The 20512-nt window shown below is 42.0% G+C and overlaps 1 protein-coding gene across 4 annotated transcripts; it reads left to right on the forward strand.

Moving 5' to 3' along the window:
• The first annotated feature begins 2297 nt into the window (after positions 1–2297).
• On the forward strand, positions 2298–12916 carry exo1 (exonuclease 1). Of its 4 annotated transcripts, none has more exons than XM_042066428.1 (14): positions 2298–2398; positions 2953–3148; positions 3238–3357; positions 3460–3583; positions 4192–4329; positions 4534–4746; positions 5062–5249; positions 6557–6659; positions 6833–7058; positions 7401–7632; positions 8318–8945; positions 9694–9834; positions 11474–11667; positions 12646–12916. In XM_042066428.1, exons 2-14 carry the CDS (start codon positions 2988–2990, stop codon positions 12731–12733), a joined length of 2556 nt encoding a protein of 851 aa, XP_041922362.1. In that variant the 5' UTR covers positions 2298–2398; positions 2953–2987; the 3' UTR covers positions 12734–12916. The 4 variants fall into 4 exon arrangements, with proteins under 4 accessions (XP_041922362.1, XP_041922365.1, XP_041922364.1 ...); XM_042066431.1 differs by having other exon boundaries at positions 11477–11667; XM_042066430.1 differs by lacking the exon at positions 2298–2398 and adding an exon at positions 2441–2479.
• The last annotated feature ends 7596 nt before the right edge of the window (positions 12917–20512 follow it).

Raw genomic sequence — 20512 nt, forward strand, 5'->3', positions numbered from 1 at the left:
TTGTGGATGACAGGCTGTTGCAAGCATGCTTGGTCTTAGATCAGCCAGAGTGGACACATGTTAACCCCTCTGCTAGTCACCATTCATGGTAACACTCTGATGGTAATTTTGATACCATAGATTTAAGAGACCCAGTCAGACCAATAGTATGAAAAATCAGGAACAGAGTTTATTTACAATGATGCGCATCAAGGGAGAGACAGCATGACTTCACCTAAAGATCCATCAGCTGCTCTAACTAGACAAGGAAATATAGGGTTTAAGTATCCTTCCAGGCTGACGGGAGATGGCGTTGGTCATCCCATCTCACGTGGACTACACTGAATCAGACCCTGATTAGTGGCAGCCTGGCAATCCGGAGCAGATACTGACGCAGCCATGCAGAACAGTGAAACACTGCAAAGTCATAATATTCCCGCTTATCTAAATACATAGTCACACACAGATATACACAGGGACAGTACAGATATTATTCAGTCATTACATAGAATCATACTTTTAGTATCAAAGTGACCTACTAATGAGAAATGCAGAACATTAAACCACATATTGGAATATTGGAAATAATGCAGAACATTAAACCATATATTGGAATATTGGACATAATGTTCTATTCCACTTTCTCTCAACTCTTTACAATTATGATACAAAAATACTTAAGTAATGTATTAACAAATGATTTACAGTAAGCAGAAAAGCTGCTCTGGAGTTCTGTCAAAATGTTTTCATTTGCAATTGGTAGCAATTGGAACTGTCAATATGCAGTCCAAAGAGGTGTTGCGAATGAAACTAGGGTTATCAGACAGATAACAGAACATTAGGAGTGACAAAGTCAACAATTTGGGTACATTCTTGGAATGCAGAAGGAATGCAGTGCACTGGCGAGTTCAGTAACTCACGTGGCCTGGAAGACCACAGAAGACAAGTAGAGTGGATGATCAGGGAATTCTGTCATTGTTAAAAAAAGCATTCACAACATTGGGCTAAGTCAAGGACAGCTCTCAAGGGGGTATGCGTATCCTCATCATCATAGTCAACAATCAGCAATATACACCTGCATGAATATACGTAAATACAAAGGGTTTATGACAGGATGCAAACCACTGGCATCAAAGAACAGGAAGGCCAGACTATAAAACGTCTTCAAACGATGGTCCAGTACTGAAGCAAAATTCTTTAGACAGAGGAAACCAAAATGAATTTATACCAGAGTGAAAACAGAAAATGGAAGGAACAGCTCCAAAACAGCTGTGTCAAACATGGTCGAGGTGATGTTATGGCAGGGAAATATAGTTGCCAATGGGACTGGGTCACTAGTATTTATCATTGATATGGCTGCTGATAAAAGTAGCAGGATGAATTTGGATACTTTGCTCAGATTCAGCTAAATGCCACAAAACGGCACTTCACAGTATATATAATGGCCCAAAACATACTGCAAAAGCAACCCAAGGGTTACTCAGGGCACAAAAATAGAGTATTCTTCAATTCTTCAAGTCAGTCACCTGACCTTAACCCAACTGAGCATGCTTTTCACTTTCTGGAGACTAAACTATAGACTGAAAGACCCAAGAACAAGCAGCAACAGAAGGAAGCTGCAGTAAAGTTTTGGCAAAGCATCCCAAGGGAGGAAGCTCAGCATACGGTGATACATGAACTCAGACTCCAGGAAGTAAATATAGCATAATCCTTATAATTATGGTTATGTCATGCTTCTCCGATTACGTTTGAACCTCTGAAATGAGGTACAGTGTAGAAATGGCTGTGATTCCTAAATTATGAATGCTATATTTTTGTTCAACCCCTTGAATTAAAATGGAAAGACTACACTAACACCTCTTGGTTACTTCATTCCAAATCCATGATCCACCTTACTCATGGACTTGAATGTAGGCTGACTGTTGACTGTTGGCTCTTGGCATATTTGTATATCCACAATTTGATGCAGGGCAATATCAAGTGAAGTGTCATTTATCTTTGTAATTAATGATTATGGGAATGCCATTTTAGGACTTTTGCACCATATATGTGACCTACATATGGTGTGAAAGCTTGAGCTGGAATATACAAACATAGTTCTTGATTAGCTTTGATTGGACACACTCTTTGGCCTGTTTGGCTATCCTAGACCTAAATTATGACATGCACCATTCTATAATGTTCACATAGACATCCACATCCTGCAGGCAAGAACAACTCCTGCATTATTCCCAGTCGCTGGGTAATTCTTAAAAACAACATATCCCACAATCCTTCTTATGTTACGAATCTAGTGCTTGTTTAGTGATTGGCCTGCGTAAAATTACTCCATCCAATCACAGGCGTACGCAATGAAGCTCCAATTTTGCCGCTAAAGTTGAAGACTCGCAGGGTTTTGTTGCAGGACAGTAGACTTTATGTAAGTACTATAAAGTAAAAATGTTTTATCTTTCGTATAGGCTACATTTCACTCACGTACCAAATGTTTCAGCAACGATAGGTATTGATATTATTCGGCTAGTTAGTTATGTTAAGAACGTTACCTTGCGTCGTTATTTTCAACCTTTCATAAACGTTCGAACATAGCATAACCTGGGTAACGTTAACGTTAGTTAAATATCACCGCCTTGTTGCAAAGTTAACTGAAACAACGTTGTCACTGTTTAGCTAGAATAATTAACTAGAACCTAGGATAGCGGACTTAGTTGGCGGTAAAAGCTTAAGTCGTCATTATTAAATTGTTAGCTGGCGAAGTAAGTTGTAACTTTAGCTAACGCTAGCTAACGTTTAAGTTACAACTGAAAAGGGCTTTCCCACAAATCCACCCAGCTAGAACTAGGTTTACCTTACCGTTCAGTCCTACAACACATGAAGTTGTAGAAATGGATGTAATGCAGTGTTTTTTTAGCTGGATAATAGTTAACGTGAATGTTACCTTTTGCTGATTCCTTGTGCGTCTCTATTTTTCTTCAGAATTGTGACACTGGATTCACCCCTCTACTGTGAAAATGGGAATTCAGGGCCTGTTACAGTTTCTAAAGGATGCTACAGAGCCCATAAACGTCAAAAAATACAAAGGCCAGACAGTGGCCGTGGATACATATTGCTGGCTGCATAAAGGAGCATTCGCATGTGCTGAAAAACTAGCCAAAGGAGAACCTACGGATCAGTAAGCAACACTTGAGACCCTTTTTTTGTCAATAATGTGATGTAGTTTGCATTTGACAGGTTGACTGATTCATGTTTTGTCATCTACAGATATGTAACATATTGCATGAAATTTGTGGACATGCTCTTGTCCTTCGGTGTCAAGCCTATCCTGGTGTTTGATGGCCGTAACCTACCATCGAAGCAGGAGGTTGACAAGGCACGTGGAGAGTGAGTATAAAATCCACTCCACATGATGCAAATATGTGCACACCTTTGTTTTGTTATTCTCTCGTCATTGTTTGTTTACTCCACTTGTCTGTCTTGATTAAGGCGTCGACAGGCCAATTTACAGCGGGGCAAACAGCTCCTTCGTGAGGGAAAGGTATCTGAAGCACGAGAATGCTTCACTCGATGTGTTAGTGTCACTCCCTCCATGGCTCATGAAGTAATCAAGGTAAATTGACACTGTTATTGATTGTATACATACTCAATCCTTTCATCTTTGTCCAGCTGTGGTCACAGTGTTGTTCCTGTCTTTACACCACCACTCCTTTCCTCCATCCAGTGCGCTTTAATGGTGCATTCATGAGGGAGTGGGAGAATTCTAGAGTTTAGAGGGTGTACGTCACACCTGAACTGGGCACTTCCCAGCTTGAAGTGGGGGCTTTGGGAGAGCTCCCAGGAGTATGTTTTGACGCCACTCAACATAGTAAACGCTCACACTTCGGAAGTTGGGACCTTCCCACTTCCCAACCGCATGAACGCACTATAACTCAAGTTTTCCACCAGTTGTCACACATATTGGCTAATGTTAACTGTTATGTAGACATACTTTTCTGGCTCACCAGTGAATTTTGATGTTTGGGGGTAGAGATCTCTAATCACAGTTTTCTTAAAGCACTTTGCTTTAAAACACAATACAATGTCATGGTTACCTGTAGAAATCAAAGTGTTTATTGGAAATGTAGATATATTTGGGTAAGTTGGGCTGTTTACAGTGTTAAGATACACTTTTCACACAGACTTTGGTGTCATTAATTTTGCACTGTGTTTGTTTTCAAGGCTGCCAGGATAAGGTGTGTGGACTGTATAGTGGCTCCATATGAGGCTGATGCCCAGCTGGCCTTCCTGAACAAAGCAGACATTGCCCAGGCCATCATCACAGAGGATTCAGACCTGCTAGCGTTTGGCTGTAAGAAGGTACTGTGCCTACAGAGGTATCAAGCAGAGCTAGCAGTCAAATAAGTGGACATGGGAGTGGCTAAACCTTTGAAGTAGAAGCTTCAAGGTGTTAATGGCACATGCCAGTTTTTTTAATAGTTTTTATAGTTGAATTCACTGTCATTTTCCTGTTCATTTATCAACCTTGAATATTATTGTATGTAAAGAAAATGTCTCCCTTAGGTTGTATTAAAGATGGACAAGCAGGGCAATGGTTTGGAGATCGACCAGAACCACCTGGGGCGCTGCCACACCCTGGGGAACGTCTTCACGGAGGAGAAGTTCCGCCACATGTGCATCCTCTCAGGCTGTGACTACCTGGCCTCTCTCTATGGCATCGGCCTGGGCAAGGCCTGCAAGCTCCTCCGCATGGCCAACAACCCTGACATCCTCAAGGTGAGGCCTTTTTCCACCTCTATGTATATTTTTATATTATTTCTATCTGTGTGCTACTCTATGTGACTGTACAAAAATGGCCCCTTTGGGGTAAATAAAGTGTTTTGAAATTAATTAAATCGAAGAGAATCTCTCAATCACATTTCTATAGCAGTAATGGTCTAGGAAGCGAACAAAGCGTTAGCGCTGCCAACATCTCTTCCTTGTATGCTTCAATCACTTAGAGGCTAACTGGGTGGTAGATTGGTTTGTACTAGCGCGTGTGTTTATTTCTCTGGTGTTTAATCCCTGCTGTGTTCATGCTTCCTCTTACAGGTGATTAAGAAAATGGGCCAGTACTTGAAAATGAACATAACAGTTCCAGATGAATATATAGAGGGATTCATCAAGGCCAACAACACCTTCCTCTACCAGCTCGTGTTTGACCCCATCAACAGGAAGGTGGTTCCACTAAACCCTTATGCAGATGCAATTGATCCAGCAACCCTTGGCTATGCAGGAGTGTATCCTTTTCTCACAAATTATAAGCACCCCTGCTGTACAAGCTCTTTCTAAGACTTGTCATAGAATGTAGTCGGGAATGCTAGCCAGCCGTAGAGAACACTATTTGTAATATTTGTTTATTAGCTGGTATGTAGCAGAAGTTTTTTTTATCCAAAGCGACACAGGACACCTTGTGAATCAAGCTTGGGTCGACAAACCATCAGGCGGTGACGTTACCACTGCGGTATTTTCATGTTTGTAAATACAGCTAGGAAGGCAAACAAACTGGGTCATTCCACGTCAATTCAACCAGGGCCCACGCACTTAGGTCTCGAAAAAATTACCAGGTGTACCTATGTTACCCAGGAGACACACTATAAAATTACTCTTATGTAAGATCAATACTTTCCAATATACTGCCAGTTTTACAGGGGGAGGGGGGTGTCGATTTTGTTCGGCCTCTTTTTTTTGTCAAAGTTCACAAGCCCACAGCGCAAGAACTAAACCATGTAGGAGGCTCAAATTTCGCATGCTGGTACATAAATGGGAATAGTATGTAGCAAAATCGTCACGTTTGGTCTGGATAATCCTGCATGGTCATAGCTGTCCCTCAAAGGAAACATATTTAAAAAATCTTTGTATATTCCCACAAGGTGTTTGGGTGCTCTGAAAATAATAACCAAAATTATTTTTCAGACTTGTGAGGTCTGCTGTTCAGACCCTAAAGGGATTTGTTTTCTGTCCATTGCTTTTTGTGAGAGTGTTTCTACTTATCTCAGTAAGGAAAATAAATCAAGAGCCTATGTTGAGTACAAATATGTCTTCTGAAGGCTTAAACAGAGCCCAGCCAAAAACTCCAATAAAATTTGTATCAACTTTGAGGGACAGCTATGACCATGCAGGATTATCCAGACCAAACGTGACGATTTTGCTACATACTATTCCTATTTATGTACCAGCATGCAAAATTTGAGCCTCCTACATGGTTTAGTTCTTGCGCTGTGGGCTTGTGAACTTTGACAAAAAAAGAGGCCGAACAAAATCGACACCCCCCTCCCCCTGTAAAACTGGCTGTATCTTGGAAAGTATTGATCTTACATAAGAGTCATTTTACAGTGTGTCCCTGGGTAACATGGGTACACCTGGTAATTTTTTCAGAATTTTTTGAGACCTAAGTGCGTGGGCCCTGGTTGAACTGACGTGGAATGACCCAACTCACTATGGTGCCTGTGATCTCCCAACTTCTGGTAGATGAAAGGAAACAAAGTTTTTGGTCCAACTGTTTCAGAAGTTCAGGGAAAAAATGTCCTTAATGATATGACCTTAGAAATGTGGGCGATAAGAAAGGTTTGCAGATGGCCCTGGGAAATGTTGATATTCACACGATGGAAAAGATAGATGACTTTGATCCTGATAAAACATCTGTACAGGTACATATGTATTCAACTCCATAGTTTTAAGAAAATTTTAATTTAATTCTAATTTATTCTTATACTATTAGCTCTGTTTATATCGTGCAATGTGCATATTACAATAATTTCACAATGCTTTCAGGTTTGTGTCAAACTGTACGTCATTCACTGTCCTTGTTCTTTCCTGTCAGCCCACCAAACCTCGCAGTCGAGGTTGGAATGATCGGCAAGATCGTAAGGCCCTCCAGCACACCAGTATATGGAGCAAAGGCTATGTCCCAGGCCTGACCACCGCTCCCAGTGCCTCCTCATCTGTCCGGGAGAAGCTCTCTCCCACCAAGGGGAAGGAAAGAGTGGTCAGCATGAAGGGCCTGAAACTCTCTCTTAAAGAACCACAGGTCAAGAGACCCAGACAAGGTAACTTTGGACAACACAAGCTCAATGTGTCCTTTAGGAGAGTTTGTGCATGAGGGCACAAGAGGTGGCCTGCTCCTTAGCTGGTATTGTTCATTTCAAGGTTAAATGTAATTGATAATTAATTGATTTCATTGTAATAGTTCTAGGTATACTACAATTATTTCTTAATGTATCTTACTATCTTCTCTGTGAGTTCTTAAATCATGGACTTACTTTCTAAATCACCCTCAGTCACCGTGCTGAGTTTCTGAACTGCAGATAGTGGTTAGGAGTTATGTCCAAAGATGGCTGATTATGGAAAGTACTTCTAGCAGTAAGGTGCTCCTTGGTTCTCCCTTGCAGACTCCAGTATTTCAGAAGATGACTTGCTGCATCAGTACTCTACCTCAGACCAGAAACGGCAACGCACAGAGACCTCACCCCGTGCCAGCGCACCTGTCACGCCAGAGACCAGGGGCTGCAAGGAGAACCGCGCTCCCGCTGAGAACAAACCACGGAACCGGTTTGCTACATTACTGCAAAGGAGGAACCAAACAGAGAGTGGAGACAAAGAACATCATGGAACAGTCAGCAGGTAAAGCCTTCTAGCCCAGACTCCTAATCTACTACTTAAGAAGGCCATTACGTTTTCTTTACAGGGTTCCCACGGGTCATGGAATTTCTGGAATGTCATGGAATTTTGGAAAGTCTATTTAGAATTTTTTTATGTTTGGGTCAAAGTCATGGAATATCAGGGAATTTTGTTGTAGAAGTTTAAAATTTATTTGCCAAAATACATTAATACAAATATTTCTACGCAGAACTGGTGTATATCTGGTTATTTGCTTTACTGCTTCCTTAAGTATCCCAACTTTGTTTATTCAATGGCCATTTATTCATCTTCCACTCTAAAAAGTAAAATATTCTTTAAGGCTATACGTTAGTTAATAGTATAGTAAGTCATGGAAATTCCGTTTTTTGTCAGGGAAAAGTCATGGAATTTTACATTTGACTTAGAGTGGGAACCCTGTCTTTAATAGTGTATGTGAGCTATGTGATGTTCACATTCAGTTAGTGAGAAATGTATGCTTACGTGCTGTAATCGGTCGTCTTGGTGTTATGGCAGTTAATCCAGTTACCATGGCTAACATCTATGCACCATTACCCAGCAGAGATTTTCTGTTAACGTTTATTTGTCAAATATGTCAATCTATTTTCACACTGGGTTTTATTCTTGTGTAACAATACCCGCTGTGCCAACTACTGTGTGTCTGCTCCAGGTTCTTCCGCAGCAGCAGCAGCAGCTGCACAGCAGTAGAGAGTCCTGGTCCTTCAGCACAGGATTGTTCTTCTCAGGCTGGATCCGCAGAGAGAGAGAGAGAGTGCTCCAACCTGGTCTGCTCCGAGGGAGACTCCACGCCAAAGACAGAGGCTGACGACCCGCTTCTGGTCTGTGAGGAGTCCTGCAGCCCGCCAGCTTCTCCCCCCGCCCAGCGACCCAGCCAGGGCCTGGGGGTGTTCAGCTGGTCTGGCAGCTCTTCCTCCTCTACCTCCTCCTTTTCCTCACGCCAGCCCAGCACCCCAGCCTTGTCGGGGATCGCCGCCCTGCAGCAGTTCCAGCGGAAGAAGGAGATCTGGTCCCGGTCCGGCATCGTCCAGGGGCACCAGGTCCAGCGACAGACCTCCCGCGTGTCAGACGCAGATGAGGAAGAGGAGGAGAGGGCGGACATGTCTGAGAGGGAGCGGTCCCCCAACTCACCGCCCTCCCAGGACAGCGCCTACTTCTCCCAGCCCAATAGCACCTTTGGCAGCCTGGAGGAGACCCCCACATCCTCCTTCACACAGCTCCTGGACACGTCCACTCCCACGGAGATAAAGGGCTCCTCACAAGGCTACTCAGCATATTGGGTAATGTTGGAAATTGTAGTTTTTAGAGGTCAAGCAAAGGAGCTTCACAATTGACGTAAACCCACCTGCATGTCACCTACACATAAGTGCCTTTATCTGTATTGGACTTCACCACTGTCATAACATAAGTCCTGCTTGTATCATACTCCTTGAGGTATTTATGAATGTGTGTGTAGAGTCTTAATTGATGATTACCAACTGCACAGCCCTAACTTTCAGGGTCAAAAGTTAAAATGGTGCATTATATTGTGAAGTGACAATGTTTGCAATGTTTTAGAAATTTGTTCAGGCAAGTTACTTTTTAAAGGCACCCTTAACATAACTTGCTCTCAGGGTCCCCCCCACAGTTGAGAAGTGCAATAATAAACAAACTAAATATGCGTCTTGCAACTAAGCAACTAAATAACTCCTAATAATGTAGAGGGAATGCACCTACAGCAATCTGTAGAAAAATAAAAGGGGGCGGGGGGCAGACAGAGGGCCGCTCAGACGATGGCAGAAGTGCCATTCGTCATGTTACGAGGTTATGTGCCATCAAAATTATTTTGGAAACCTTATGTTAAGGTCGAAAAGGGTGCCTTTAATCTTCATCATCATGCCCTTTGGTTTGTGATTGAAGTGGGTCAAAGTCATTGATGTGTTTTTGGTTTCGGTTGGTGATGCGTTACAATACCTCAGCATTGACCCACTGATCCTCCTTAATTCGGCTCGGTGCTTTAATAATTGGTTTGGCCCTTCTGTCTCTCAGGAATCGTCTTCCCGGCTGAGCCCCGAGGGGAGTCCCACAGACACCTGCAGTCCCACAGACACCTGCAGTCCCACAGACACCTGCAGTCCCACAGACACCTGCAGTCCAGAGAAGGTCAGGTCCACTCCCATGAGACCAAAGGTGGGTTAAAAAGAACTTCCTTCTGTCTTTTACTCTTGTTACTGGACAAGTTACTCTTGTTACTGAGGGCTGAAGGACACCCAGGAGAGACTGGAGTTTAAGACCTTATTTAAACGTATCTAGATATTTTTTAAAACGGATATTTTTTATGTGTTTTTTGTTTGTTTACACGGCATTCAATTAAAAACACATCCCCGTACACACTAGAGCACAACAGTTCCAAACAACTCGTCTACTCATCTGCTTTGGCAGAATTGATCACAACGCAGTATGATAGGCCTACGATATGAGATGGAGATGAATTATCAGTTATGCAAAGAAAGCTGACAGAATGGGTGATCTTGCTGCCCAGTCTCATTAATAGGCCTATATGCCAAAGTCACAAAGAGTTTTACGTTACATCAGACTCTCGCAGGTGTGTGATGAGGTGTGTCGCAAGAGTGCGAACTCCACCACAGACAGCTTTCCACCTACCACCTTCCGATCATTTTGCTCTCATTGCAACAGTGAACAGAGAACTTATTGTTGCACAGTTGTGCATGAAAAGAAAGAAAAATTGACATTTTATTCACGGAAATGGAAGTTGTGCATTACATTAGTTTAGAATATGCCATTTAGGCATTTGAACCCATAGGATGCACTGCATGGTAATATAACCCATCATACTTTTATATATAGGCTATACTGCTGACAACGGGATTATGTCCAGGGTCATCATAATATAGCACAAGTAGCATAGGCAATGGAAGATGACCGTATCGCTTTCATTACCCTCGCACCTCTCAAGCCAAAATGCACCCCATGGATGAACAAAGGCTAGTCTGCTTTAAATCTTGGTGATTTTATGAGCTCTCCTTGTTGTTTTCTCTTATATCAGGCTTAGTTTACCCAAAGTTAGCTCTTATAATGCAAAATATTAAAAATAATTGCATCGGACTCGGTGTGTACACTGAATTTTTTTAGGCACGCACTGTAGACACAGGATCAAACACGTCATCATTAAACAAAAACTGCATTTTGCTCTGTTTACACAGATCCAGAGAATCAGCGTTTTAAGAAATCTTCACTTTGTAGTGTGTTTTAAAAAAATATATCTGTTTGAAGGAGCTAAAACTGTTTACGTGTAAACGAAAGGCCCAAACACATAAAAAAAGTTTATAAAAATATCTAGATACTGTAAATGACTGTTTTTATGTTTAACTGGTGTTTAAAAAGTTTACATGTGTATGAGATGATTGTGGATGTGAAGTCCAAGAAGTGAACACTAGCATGTATTTTTGGCTGTTTGCAGTCTTTGTATAGACGTGTGATTAATATAGGCACTCTCAGATCTAACCACTCTAGGGACTCCTTGATAGGAACTGCCTACTGGGCAGCTCTTCTGAGAACTGCATACCCTTTTCTCTGTTTGCATTCACACCATCAGTAGAAACACTGAAGTGACATTACATTGAGTCACTCTGGGTTCGTCTTGTGCTGGGAGAGTACCTTACCTTGGAGCTGTCGATACGATATGATAAAGGGGTTACTGCACTTCCTCCAACAGTTCTAAGAAGTATGAAAAAGTACCTGTGGTGCTGAAGTACCCCAAAGAACTTCCATTTTCTTTGCCAACGCAATGTGAACTGGTTGGTGTCAGCAGGTAGCAGGCCTTCCTCGCGTGCGGACCACTGACGCGGGCAGAGTGGGGAAGATCCGCACCTCTGCTCCGGCGCGGGCCAGCGGCCTACGCAAAAAGCCCGCGGGGTCTGGGAAGAGGTCCAGTAATGACGAGAACCAGCCGGCCGTGCAGGCCACCATCAGTGGCCTGTGGAAGAGCTTTGGATTCAAGAAGTGAGTGACTACACTGTACACACACGCACACACACTAAGCATTTATTTAGTTATTTGAGGATTCAAATCTTAATTTACATTAATATATCAATATTCAAACAGGTAAATAGTAATTAAGCTACAGTATAACAAGCACTGTGTACTGTATGTGTGTAACCAAAGTGTTGGGGCTTCCAGGAACTTTCAGGAACTATTTGTGGTTTACCAAAATAGGTCATGTGAATTGACACAGGAGATGGAAAAACAGATGATCTATAATATCTATCTTGAGAAATGTGTCGTTTTCATCAGTCACACAAAAGCTGGCCTAGAGTCTCTGTAATGTACTCTATTCCAACTGCCTCTGGTGTCTCAGTTGAAGACAACCCAGGAGGGTACACAAGTGTAACTAAATGCTTATGTAGAGAATGCAAGACAGCCTCTGTCTTAGTGCCACAATGTTTGGCTTGAAGGAGCCATTATCTGCCTCTGGTATGAACGGGGATGGGTGTGTGAGTCAACATATGAGTGTTGTGAGTTGCTACTTCTACGTCTGTCTGTCTCTGTCTGTCTGTCTGTCTGTCTAAGAGTGAATAGAGGCTAAGGGATTCTACATGCATCACAGAATATCTACATAGCAAGGCCATTGTGTTTGCCATGCATCAGGGTTCATGTGTTTTATACAATTTCATAGAGCCATGTGCTGTCATAGGGCTTTCCCTGAGGCCTTTTTCCTTGAACTGTGTGTTTTGCTGCTCGGATTTGCTGCCGCCTGTTCGTAGCCAAGTGGCCAAGTTCGACAGAACACCGCCACACCAGTACACCCACAGCCTGGCTTCCGCAGAGCAGGAAACAACCTTGAGAGATTCGCCATGTGCAAGTGCGTCACTGCATCAGCCCCAGACGCTTCCGCAGACAGACAGACGTAGTCCTCAGTGGTTTTGCAGGAACAAACACAACTCCGTCGTCTGTGATCTAATTGCGTCTTTTTGTACACAGAGAAACCACAAAGATTGCTCCATGTAAGAAAGTGGAACCCATGTCACCGGTGAAGGAGAATGTGCCTGCATCATGCTCCCCCCACTAGCACCACCACCTACCTCTGTCTTGGAGAAGCCTCTGGACCAGCAATATGGCTTTTCTCCAAGGGCCTCACTCTCCTTAACTACTATACTATACATACTATGTATGTTAAAGCTGAAGGGATGAAATGTTATGGGAGCTTTCCTGTTCTTTTTTTTATGTAAATAATAAAGTGAAATTTTTTTAATGGCTTTGCATTACATTGTTCTTTTGAATTTGAATTGAGTTATTGCAGTGTGAAAAGTAATTCCAAAATTAATTCATAGCCCAGCTCAGCAAAACTGAGACTGATGGTGTGAGGAACAGATAGCTCACAACTGATACTGATTTGTTGTTGATTTAATGATTGGTTTAATATTCAGACCTTCCCTTACAAAAATTAAATGTTTGTGGCAGTTTTGCAGCAAAGTTATGGGTGATTTGTGGGAAATGAGTTCATTAGAACATATTGCCAGAAGTTTGCCAAGTTCTGGCAACAATGAGAAGTTTGCCACTAGTGGCAAATGTGTTTGCCAATGATTTTCCACCATACTTAGCCAATAATGGCAAACTCTCAGTGAACTGACAATTAGGTGACAAACCTAATTTACATGACATTGCCAAAAGTTAACCACAACTGGTTGCCAGAAACCTAATTTGCATGTGAAAATATGACCTTTGCCAGAAACCTGAAATTTCTGTAAGGGTTGAGCAACACCAGTTAGAGGGTAAAACTGATGAATGTGATGACTCGATGTTAAGGATCTCAGGGCGCATTCCATTAAATTCCAGTCTATTATTCATCAGTGGTCCCTTCACATCCTGAAGCTATGGTGCCACACATGCTATACATTTTGGAAGGAACCAGGCCTAGCCAGCTCTTTTAGGTTAGCTGAAGTATGAGTGTTTCATTGTGTGTTTACTCAAGCGCTGTCCTATCTTATGTGCATACTGGCCAGGTATGCATTTGAAGTCAGAGCACATGAATGCATGAGGAACCTTCCATGTTGGGTTGTGGTTGGAGTTCTTGTTTCCTTCCTTGTTTCCTTTTGCTTTGTGGATATTCAACACATTGCTAACAACTTTGAGCTTGAACTGTAGTTTATCTCAAAATATCCTTGCCCCTGTTGCTCTTGGGTGCTCCTTGTTGGAGCCCCCCACCTAATCCCAATCCTCCCCCACCTTTTTTATGCAGCCCTTGCCACTTAATCTACTAAACCCCTCTTCTACTGCACTTTTTACCCCCCCCCCCCCCCCCCCCCATTAATGCACAAATAGGCTGACACCAGACATAATTTCACTGCATTTCTTACTTCCAGTAACTATATGCATGTGACAATAAACTTCCTTGTATCCTTGTAGTACGAATAGGCTATAGTGTAATCGTAATAATTTCCGCTACCATGACCGTTGTCTGTCTTGTATACTGTGGGCTGAACAGTCTTCATGGATGGCTGATTTAAAAACAATATTTTGTCTTGAAACATTCTAACTATGGTGAACATGAGCTAACCTGTGTTTTGAGTTTGTCATTGTGAAATCAGAGTATGACTGTCTACACGTTGCATGTCGAGAGATTGCTATCGCAGGAATCTTGACTCTTTCCTTAAGCATGGGGAACACTAACTTTTCTGAATGCCAAGCATGTCTTTCTGTCTTTGTCACACTGACTGTAATAAGCAGACCACATTTTCGATGATTTCCAAGTAGGTTGCTACGTGCACCTTCTGTGCATGAATGCATGCACAGTGTGGCCAAACTGGCCCTGTGTTCAGCTAAATTGGTTTTGTTGTGCACAATGCATATGACAAGTTATGGATCTATGAAGTAAATCTGCGATCAAGGTATACACTTGCCATGTGCCATGGCCTTAACCATCAGGGCTTAAATTTCACTGCGGGATTGCGGGTATTGCGCATAATTTGTTCAAGTCCCGCAACTCTAGCCATCATAATGCGAGAAATTCCCGCATACACTTTTACAGCCTGTCTGATGACGTTAATATAGCCAATCATTAAGTGGCGTGAATGCGGTGCTATTGACCGGACTGATCAACTACCGAGTTGAATTGAACATAGCCTCATGCAGACGCACACACACACGGAGAGAGAGCGAGAGAGAGAACCACTTTGCGCTTACGCAAATAGGCTACGCTACCATGGCAAACTTTTACATCTGGAAAGAGCCCCTTGGTAACTATCCTGCTAGCTCAGGTCACGTCAACACTTGATCCCAGAAAGATTGTCTTCGACATGTTAGTTTTTTGAACATTTATTGTATCTAATGACATAGAAAACATAATGATTTGCATACACATACCGCACTATGCACAACTTTTATTCACTAGCGACTATAGCCTAAAACCGTCAGGTTGAAGGGGGGCTAATTACTCCATAGAATTACTCTCACGTATTATCTTAAAGTGACAGGCACTCAATTACACCTACTCATCAGCAATGTGCACTCAATTGGACCTACACACCACATTAAAGATATGCCTAAGTGTTATAGGTTAAACGTCAATATGAGGCATTCAAATTACTAAATATGTTTAGCTACTAGTAATTACTAGTAAAATGCTATACTTTAAAAAAATGCATTATTAAATAAATACACTCTATATGAATTCAAAAATATATGATAGAAACATATCACATAAGCTATCATTTTCAGTGTGTGTTTGTGTGTGTGGAGAGAGTCAAGCAGAATCTAGGATGTCCACTGTTGTGAATGATCCCACTACAGTATATATTACTGATGACGTCAGGGTGGTGGGGGCCCCAAAATCAAACACTTTTTTTAAAAAAGTATCGAAGTATTGAAATCGCAATTCTTGACTTGGTATCAGAATCGACCCCCCCCCCAAATTGTGTAAATCCCCCCTACATGAATAACCTAAGGGGGGAATTCCCCCCCATTTTGAAAAATGAATTTTAAGCCCTGACCATGTTACTGAGCTATTTTCTTTTTTAGTCAACATGTGGTATCCTAATGGGCTTTAAGACCTTTATTAATATAAGTTAAGACCTCTAGATGCTTGTGAACTTGAGATTTTAATAGCCTACCTACATTGTTATGCCTTCAAACAAGTTGACAGCAACACTATTCCCCTGAAGCGTGTCTCTAAGAGACAGCAATGCAAGAATGTTGTGTAACCGCATTCTCCTTTAGTGTGTTGGTCATGTTCAGCAACTGTAACACACCCTGTTGTTAAATGGTGTCGTCACAGTAACACAGTTAACATTGCTCTGTCTTAGTCACACATTTATAAGCAATGTGTAAATCATACCTTCAATTAACAAGAGACTCCTGAATGTGAAAAGGCACTGTTCCTTCTCTTTCCAGTAAATTGAACCCTCTCCAAGTAACATATTAGTTTGTGTGAAATGGAATATTTTCAGTCTGGGTGTATTTTTCACCTCCAGATCTTTTAAGAATGCTCTTTCTGGAACTTTCCAGATCTCATCGCCCTCCTTGGGCCACTTTTAGGGGCAGCCGTGGCCTACTGGTTAGCACTTCGGACTTGTAACCGGAGGGTTGCCGGTTCGAACCCCAACCCCGTAGGAAGCGGCTGAAGTGCCCTTGAGCAAGCCACTCACTGCTCCCCAAGCGCCGCTGTTGTAGCTGGCAGCTCACTGCGTCGGGATTAGTGTGTGCTTCACCTCACTGTGTTCACTGTGTGCTGAGTAATTCACGGATTGGGATAAATGCAGAGACCAAATTTCCCTCACGGATCAAAAGAGTATATATACATACATACTTATACTATACTTCATTGCTTGGACATCTGAACTATGTTAAACCAGATTCTACACAGGAAACCATTATCTCAACTGTATAATTGTTGGATATATGGACAACAGCATATATACACCAATATAATTTATTGGGAAAAAACTAATTGAGAAGAAATTAAATTGTATTCTGTAACCCCCTAGCACATATGTAGGCCTAGTATTAAATGAAAAAAATGATCAGACAACAATCAAAGATATTCAATACTTTTGACCAAAAAAAAACCCTTGCCATGATGCAATTCTTTCCATAGTTTCCACACTCCATGAAAACTGCCTATGTAATATGAAAATGATCCTACATAACCTCTGGTGCCCCACCCCAATAAGGGATGATGTGGTCCTGACTGATGCCTGTGCACCTGTGGACATCAGACCCAAAGGCCTCAGTGATGAGTGTAGGCTACAGCTGTCCTCATGAATCTTCTCATCACTGCATGGTTACACAAATGCTTTTATTGGTCTGATTCTTACTTGATATTTGGTTGCTTAACATACTATTAACACGTATTGAGCGACCTATGTTTTCCATTAAAGATAAAAGGGATGTGTGCTAGGTTGGCAAAATGTTACACAACATTCCAGTGACCCCACCCCACCTTTCCACAACAGAATAAGGTGAAGTTGTGCAATGGATACAAGAATCTCACTCTGAATTGACAAAACAACCAGCAATGCCAAGAATGTCATTTTGTAAGCTTGTGTTTGAGAGGAAGGGCACTGTCTCCGCCACAGCCATCTTCACACATATTTTCTCCATAATTTGTGAAACATGAGCTACACTATTTTTTCAAAAGTATTGGGTCACCTGCCTTGACTCGCATATGAACTGAAGTGACATCCCATTCTTAATCCATGATGTCGGCACGCTTTGCAGCTATAGCGGCTTCAACTCTTCTGGGAAGGCTTTCCTCAAGCTTTAGGAGTGTGTTTATGGGAATTTTTGACCATTCTTCCAGAAGCGCATTTGTGAGGTCACACACTGTTGGGCGAGGCTCTCAGTCTCCGCTCTAATTCATCCCAAAGGTGTTCTATAGGGTTGAGGTCAGGATTCTGTGCAGGCCAGTCAAGTTCATCCACACCAAACTCCCCTCACACTTAAACCCTATGGATTAAGAATAGGATGTCACTTAAGTTCATATGCAAGTCAAGGCAGGTGACCCAATACTTTTGGCAATATAGTGTATATTGCCTCCTACGTAAAACGGGAGTTGTTCAGTTCAGATATCTTTAGTCCCCAAAGGGGCAATTCGGTTTACAGCCAACCCATCCATGAAGGGGTTAAAAGTTAAAAAGTGCATTAGCATACACCGTATGCAATGTTAAGAATAATAAATAGACAAATAAATAAGTACTGCAGCAGTCGTACATCACCTGTCTACAGCCACACGCAGACACACACACACACACTCACACACACACACACACACACACACATACACATACACACTTCACCTCCCCTCCCAGTGACGGAACAGAGCAGCAGAGTCCAAGAACCAGTATTAGTAGTAGTTACATGCATTCTTTTAACAGTCTTATATGATGTTCATTTAACAGTCTAATAGCAGAGGGAATGAATGAGTTCGCATAGATAATAGTTTTACGTATTGACACATGGTACCGCCGACCTGACTGCATGATAACCAATTCATTACTGAGTACATGATTTGGTTGGCAAGATATTCTCTCTGCTTTCTGAACCACCCATGTTTTCCAGAGAGAACAAAGATCTTCTAACTGGGTACCAGTGATTTTTGAGCATACTTTGACAATGTCGCTCAAGCTCTTTTTGTCCTTCACAGACAGTCCATTAAACCAACATATAAAAGAAAATGTTAATAGACTCTCAATGAAGGCTTGATAAAATGTACATAGAATTTGTTTACAGACACCAAAGAGTTAAGCTTCCTCAGTAAGTATATTCTTTGGTTTGCTCTCTTAATAATGCTATCAGTGTTCTCACTGAATTTCAGTTGCGGGTCAAACACTGTGCCTAAGTACTTATATGTTTGGACTATTTGAACATCTTCATTGTGTATTACACTCGGTTTTGGTTCCTCACTGTGCTTCCTAAAGTCTATGATTAATTCTTTAGTTTTGGACACATTTAGGTCAAGGAAGCTGTCATCGCACCATCTGACAAATGTTGTGCTAGCCTGATTCTCAATTTTGTTCATTTGTGACCCATGTGTCTTTCGACGATTCCAGGCTAGTTTCAAGACTAGTTCCATACTCATGTTCAATTAGCAGGGCAAGCCAAGAAACCCTGCGGCTGGCTGCCACTGCAGTGCTCAGAGCCGTCTTTTGTTTGCTGAGCAGGTTTTGCCTGTGATATCTCATTAAAGGTGATTACAGTATGAGGGGGGCATGTTCAAGCTTGAGCCCTAGACAGCGATACCAAATTGAAACATGAATAAAGACACCCCCACCTGTCTCTCTCTCTCTCTCTCTCTCTCTCTCTCTCTCTCTCTCTCTCTTTCTTTCTCTTCCCTCTCCTCTCTAAAGTCCTTCCTTCAGGCAGGGTATGAAGGCAGAGGGCATGTAGAAACAAATTCATTCAGCTCCATCACTTTCATTTATTAGTGTAAAAACATCTGGCGTTCTCTACAGTTCATCTATATGCTACCTCCTAATACTACTCTACAGAAAATGGCCTAAGTGAGTGTAACTGAAATTGTAACTGATCCTTTACATCAGCGGAATATAAAAATGTTCGGCCTTTCTGAAGTGCTGCATTGACTATAAAAGACTGACAGCTGAATACCCCAATATTCATAATCTTATAGGAACGATGGAGTATTGTATCATGCATGAACTACTGAGTGTCTTTTCAAGCTGTCAGACTCACTATGCTGAATAAATAAACATGATTTCCCTGTGACCCAGGCTAAATTAGTGTCAATTGCTCAGTATCCTGTGGTCGTGAGAAAATCAACTCTTGGCAGATTAAACAGATGCAGTTTCTCTGTCATGATTCACCCAAACAATATATTTCTAAACTTAGACTGTTGAAAATCTCAGGAATATACCTCTAAAAGTCCATGTGGTGTGACGGTGAAATAACGGTGATAATCAAAACTGACGTCTGACATTTCCTCTTATCCATGAAGGTGACTGATATGGTTGAACTGGCCACCTGTAGCACCGCAACACTGTACGTTTGTGGTGTTTGTAATGCATTCCTGACACCTCATCAGACGAGACCAGGGCCTCGAGCGGTACGCAGATGAGAGGGAGGAGGCCTGAACACTTTCATTTAATGCTGAACCCATGAAACTGAACCAGCGCCCTACTGCTGCGTGCCTCTTTGGGGATTATTCCATATCATCATATGGCCAGTGTTAGCATCATCGGTTACACTAGGCTACTTGAAGGTATCTACATAAGAGTGACATGACACTGTCATGAATGTGTCATAAACATTATAAACAAGTCATAAATGTAGACAAGACAACAAGACAACACTTCCGTCACTTGCTTCTGTCAAGTGTCATTCGGTTTTTGTCATGACAAGTTAGGGTTAGGTTTAGAAAAAAGTTACTGCATCATTTTTTAAGTGTATTCTAGACACGAGCACTTTTATTGAAATTTTAGGTGAACCTGAAGAAGCAAACTGCGAAATGCGTTGTTCACGCCAAATAAAGTCAGCAAAAATATATGCTCCAGTGTGCGATGTATACTAGTTTTTGACTTTTCAATTGTTATACTGCACACCATCAGCACCTGGAAAAAGAAGGGCTGTGCACTGAGATTTTGAACGTTTCTTGGTGTTTTATGCCCCCAACGTTGTCTTCAAGGCAGCGCTGCCTGGAAGGCGCTATGGTTAGGCATGGGTTAAGGTTAGGGTTAGGTTTAGGATAAGGTGCCTGTAAGTCGACGGTGGCAGTGCTGCCTGGAAGACGACGTTGGGGGCATAAAACACCATCAAGCAATTTTGAACTAGCACTTTTATTGTCCACTATCTGAAGCAACTGTATCCTGTCAGCACTTTATTGCCATTCTTTCCTATC

The sequence above is a fragment of the Alosa sapidissima genome, chromosome 16 (assembly GCF_018492685.1).
Source record: "Alosa sapidissima isolate fAloSap1 chromosome 16, fAloSap1.pri, whole genome shotgun sequence".
In the NCBI taxonomy this organism is placed as follows: Eukaryota; Metazoa; Chordata; class Actinopteri; order Clupeiformes; family Clupeidae; genus Alosa; species Alosa sapidissima.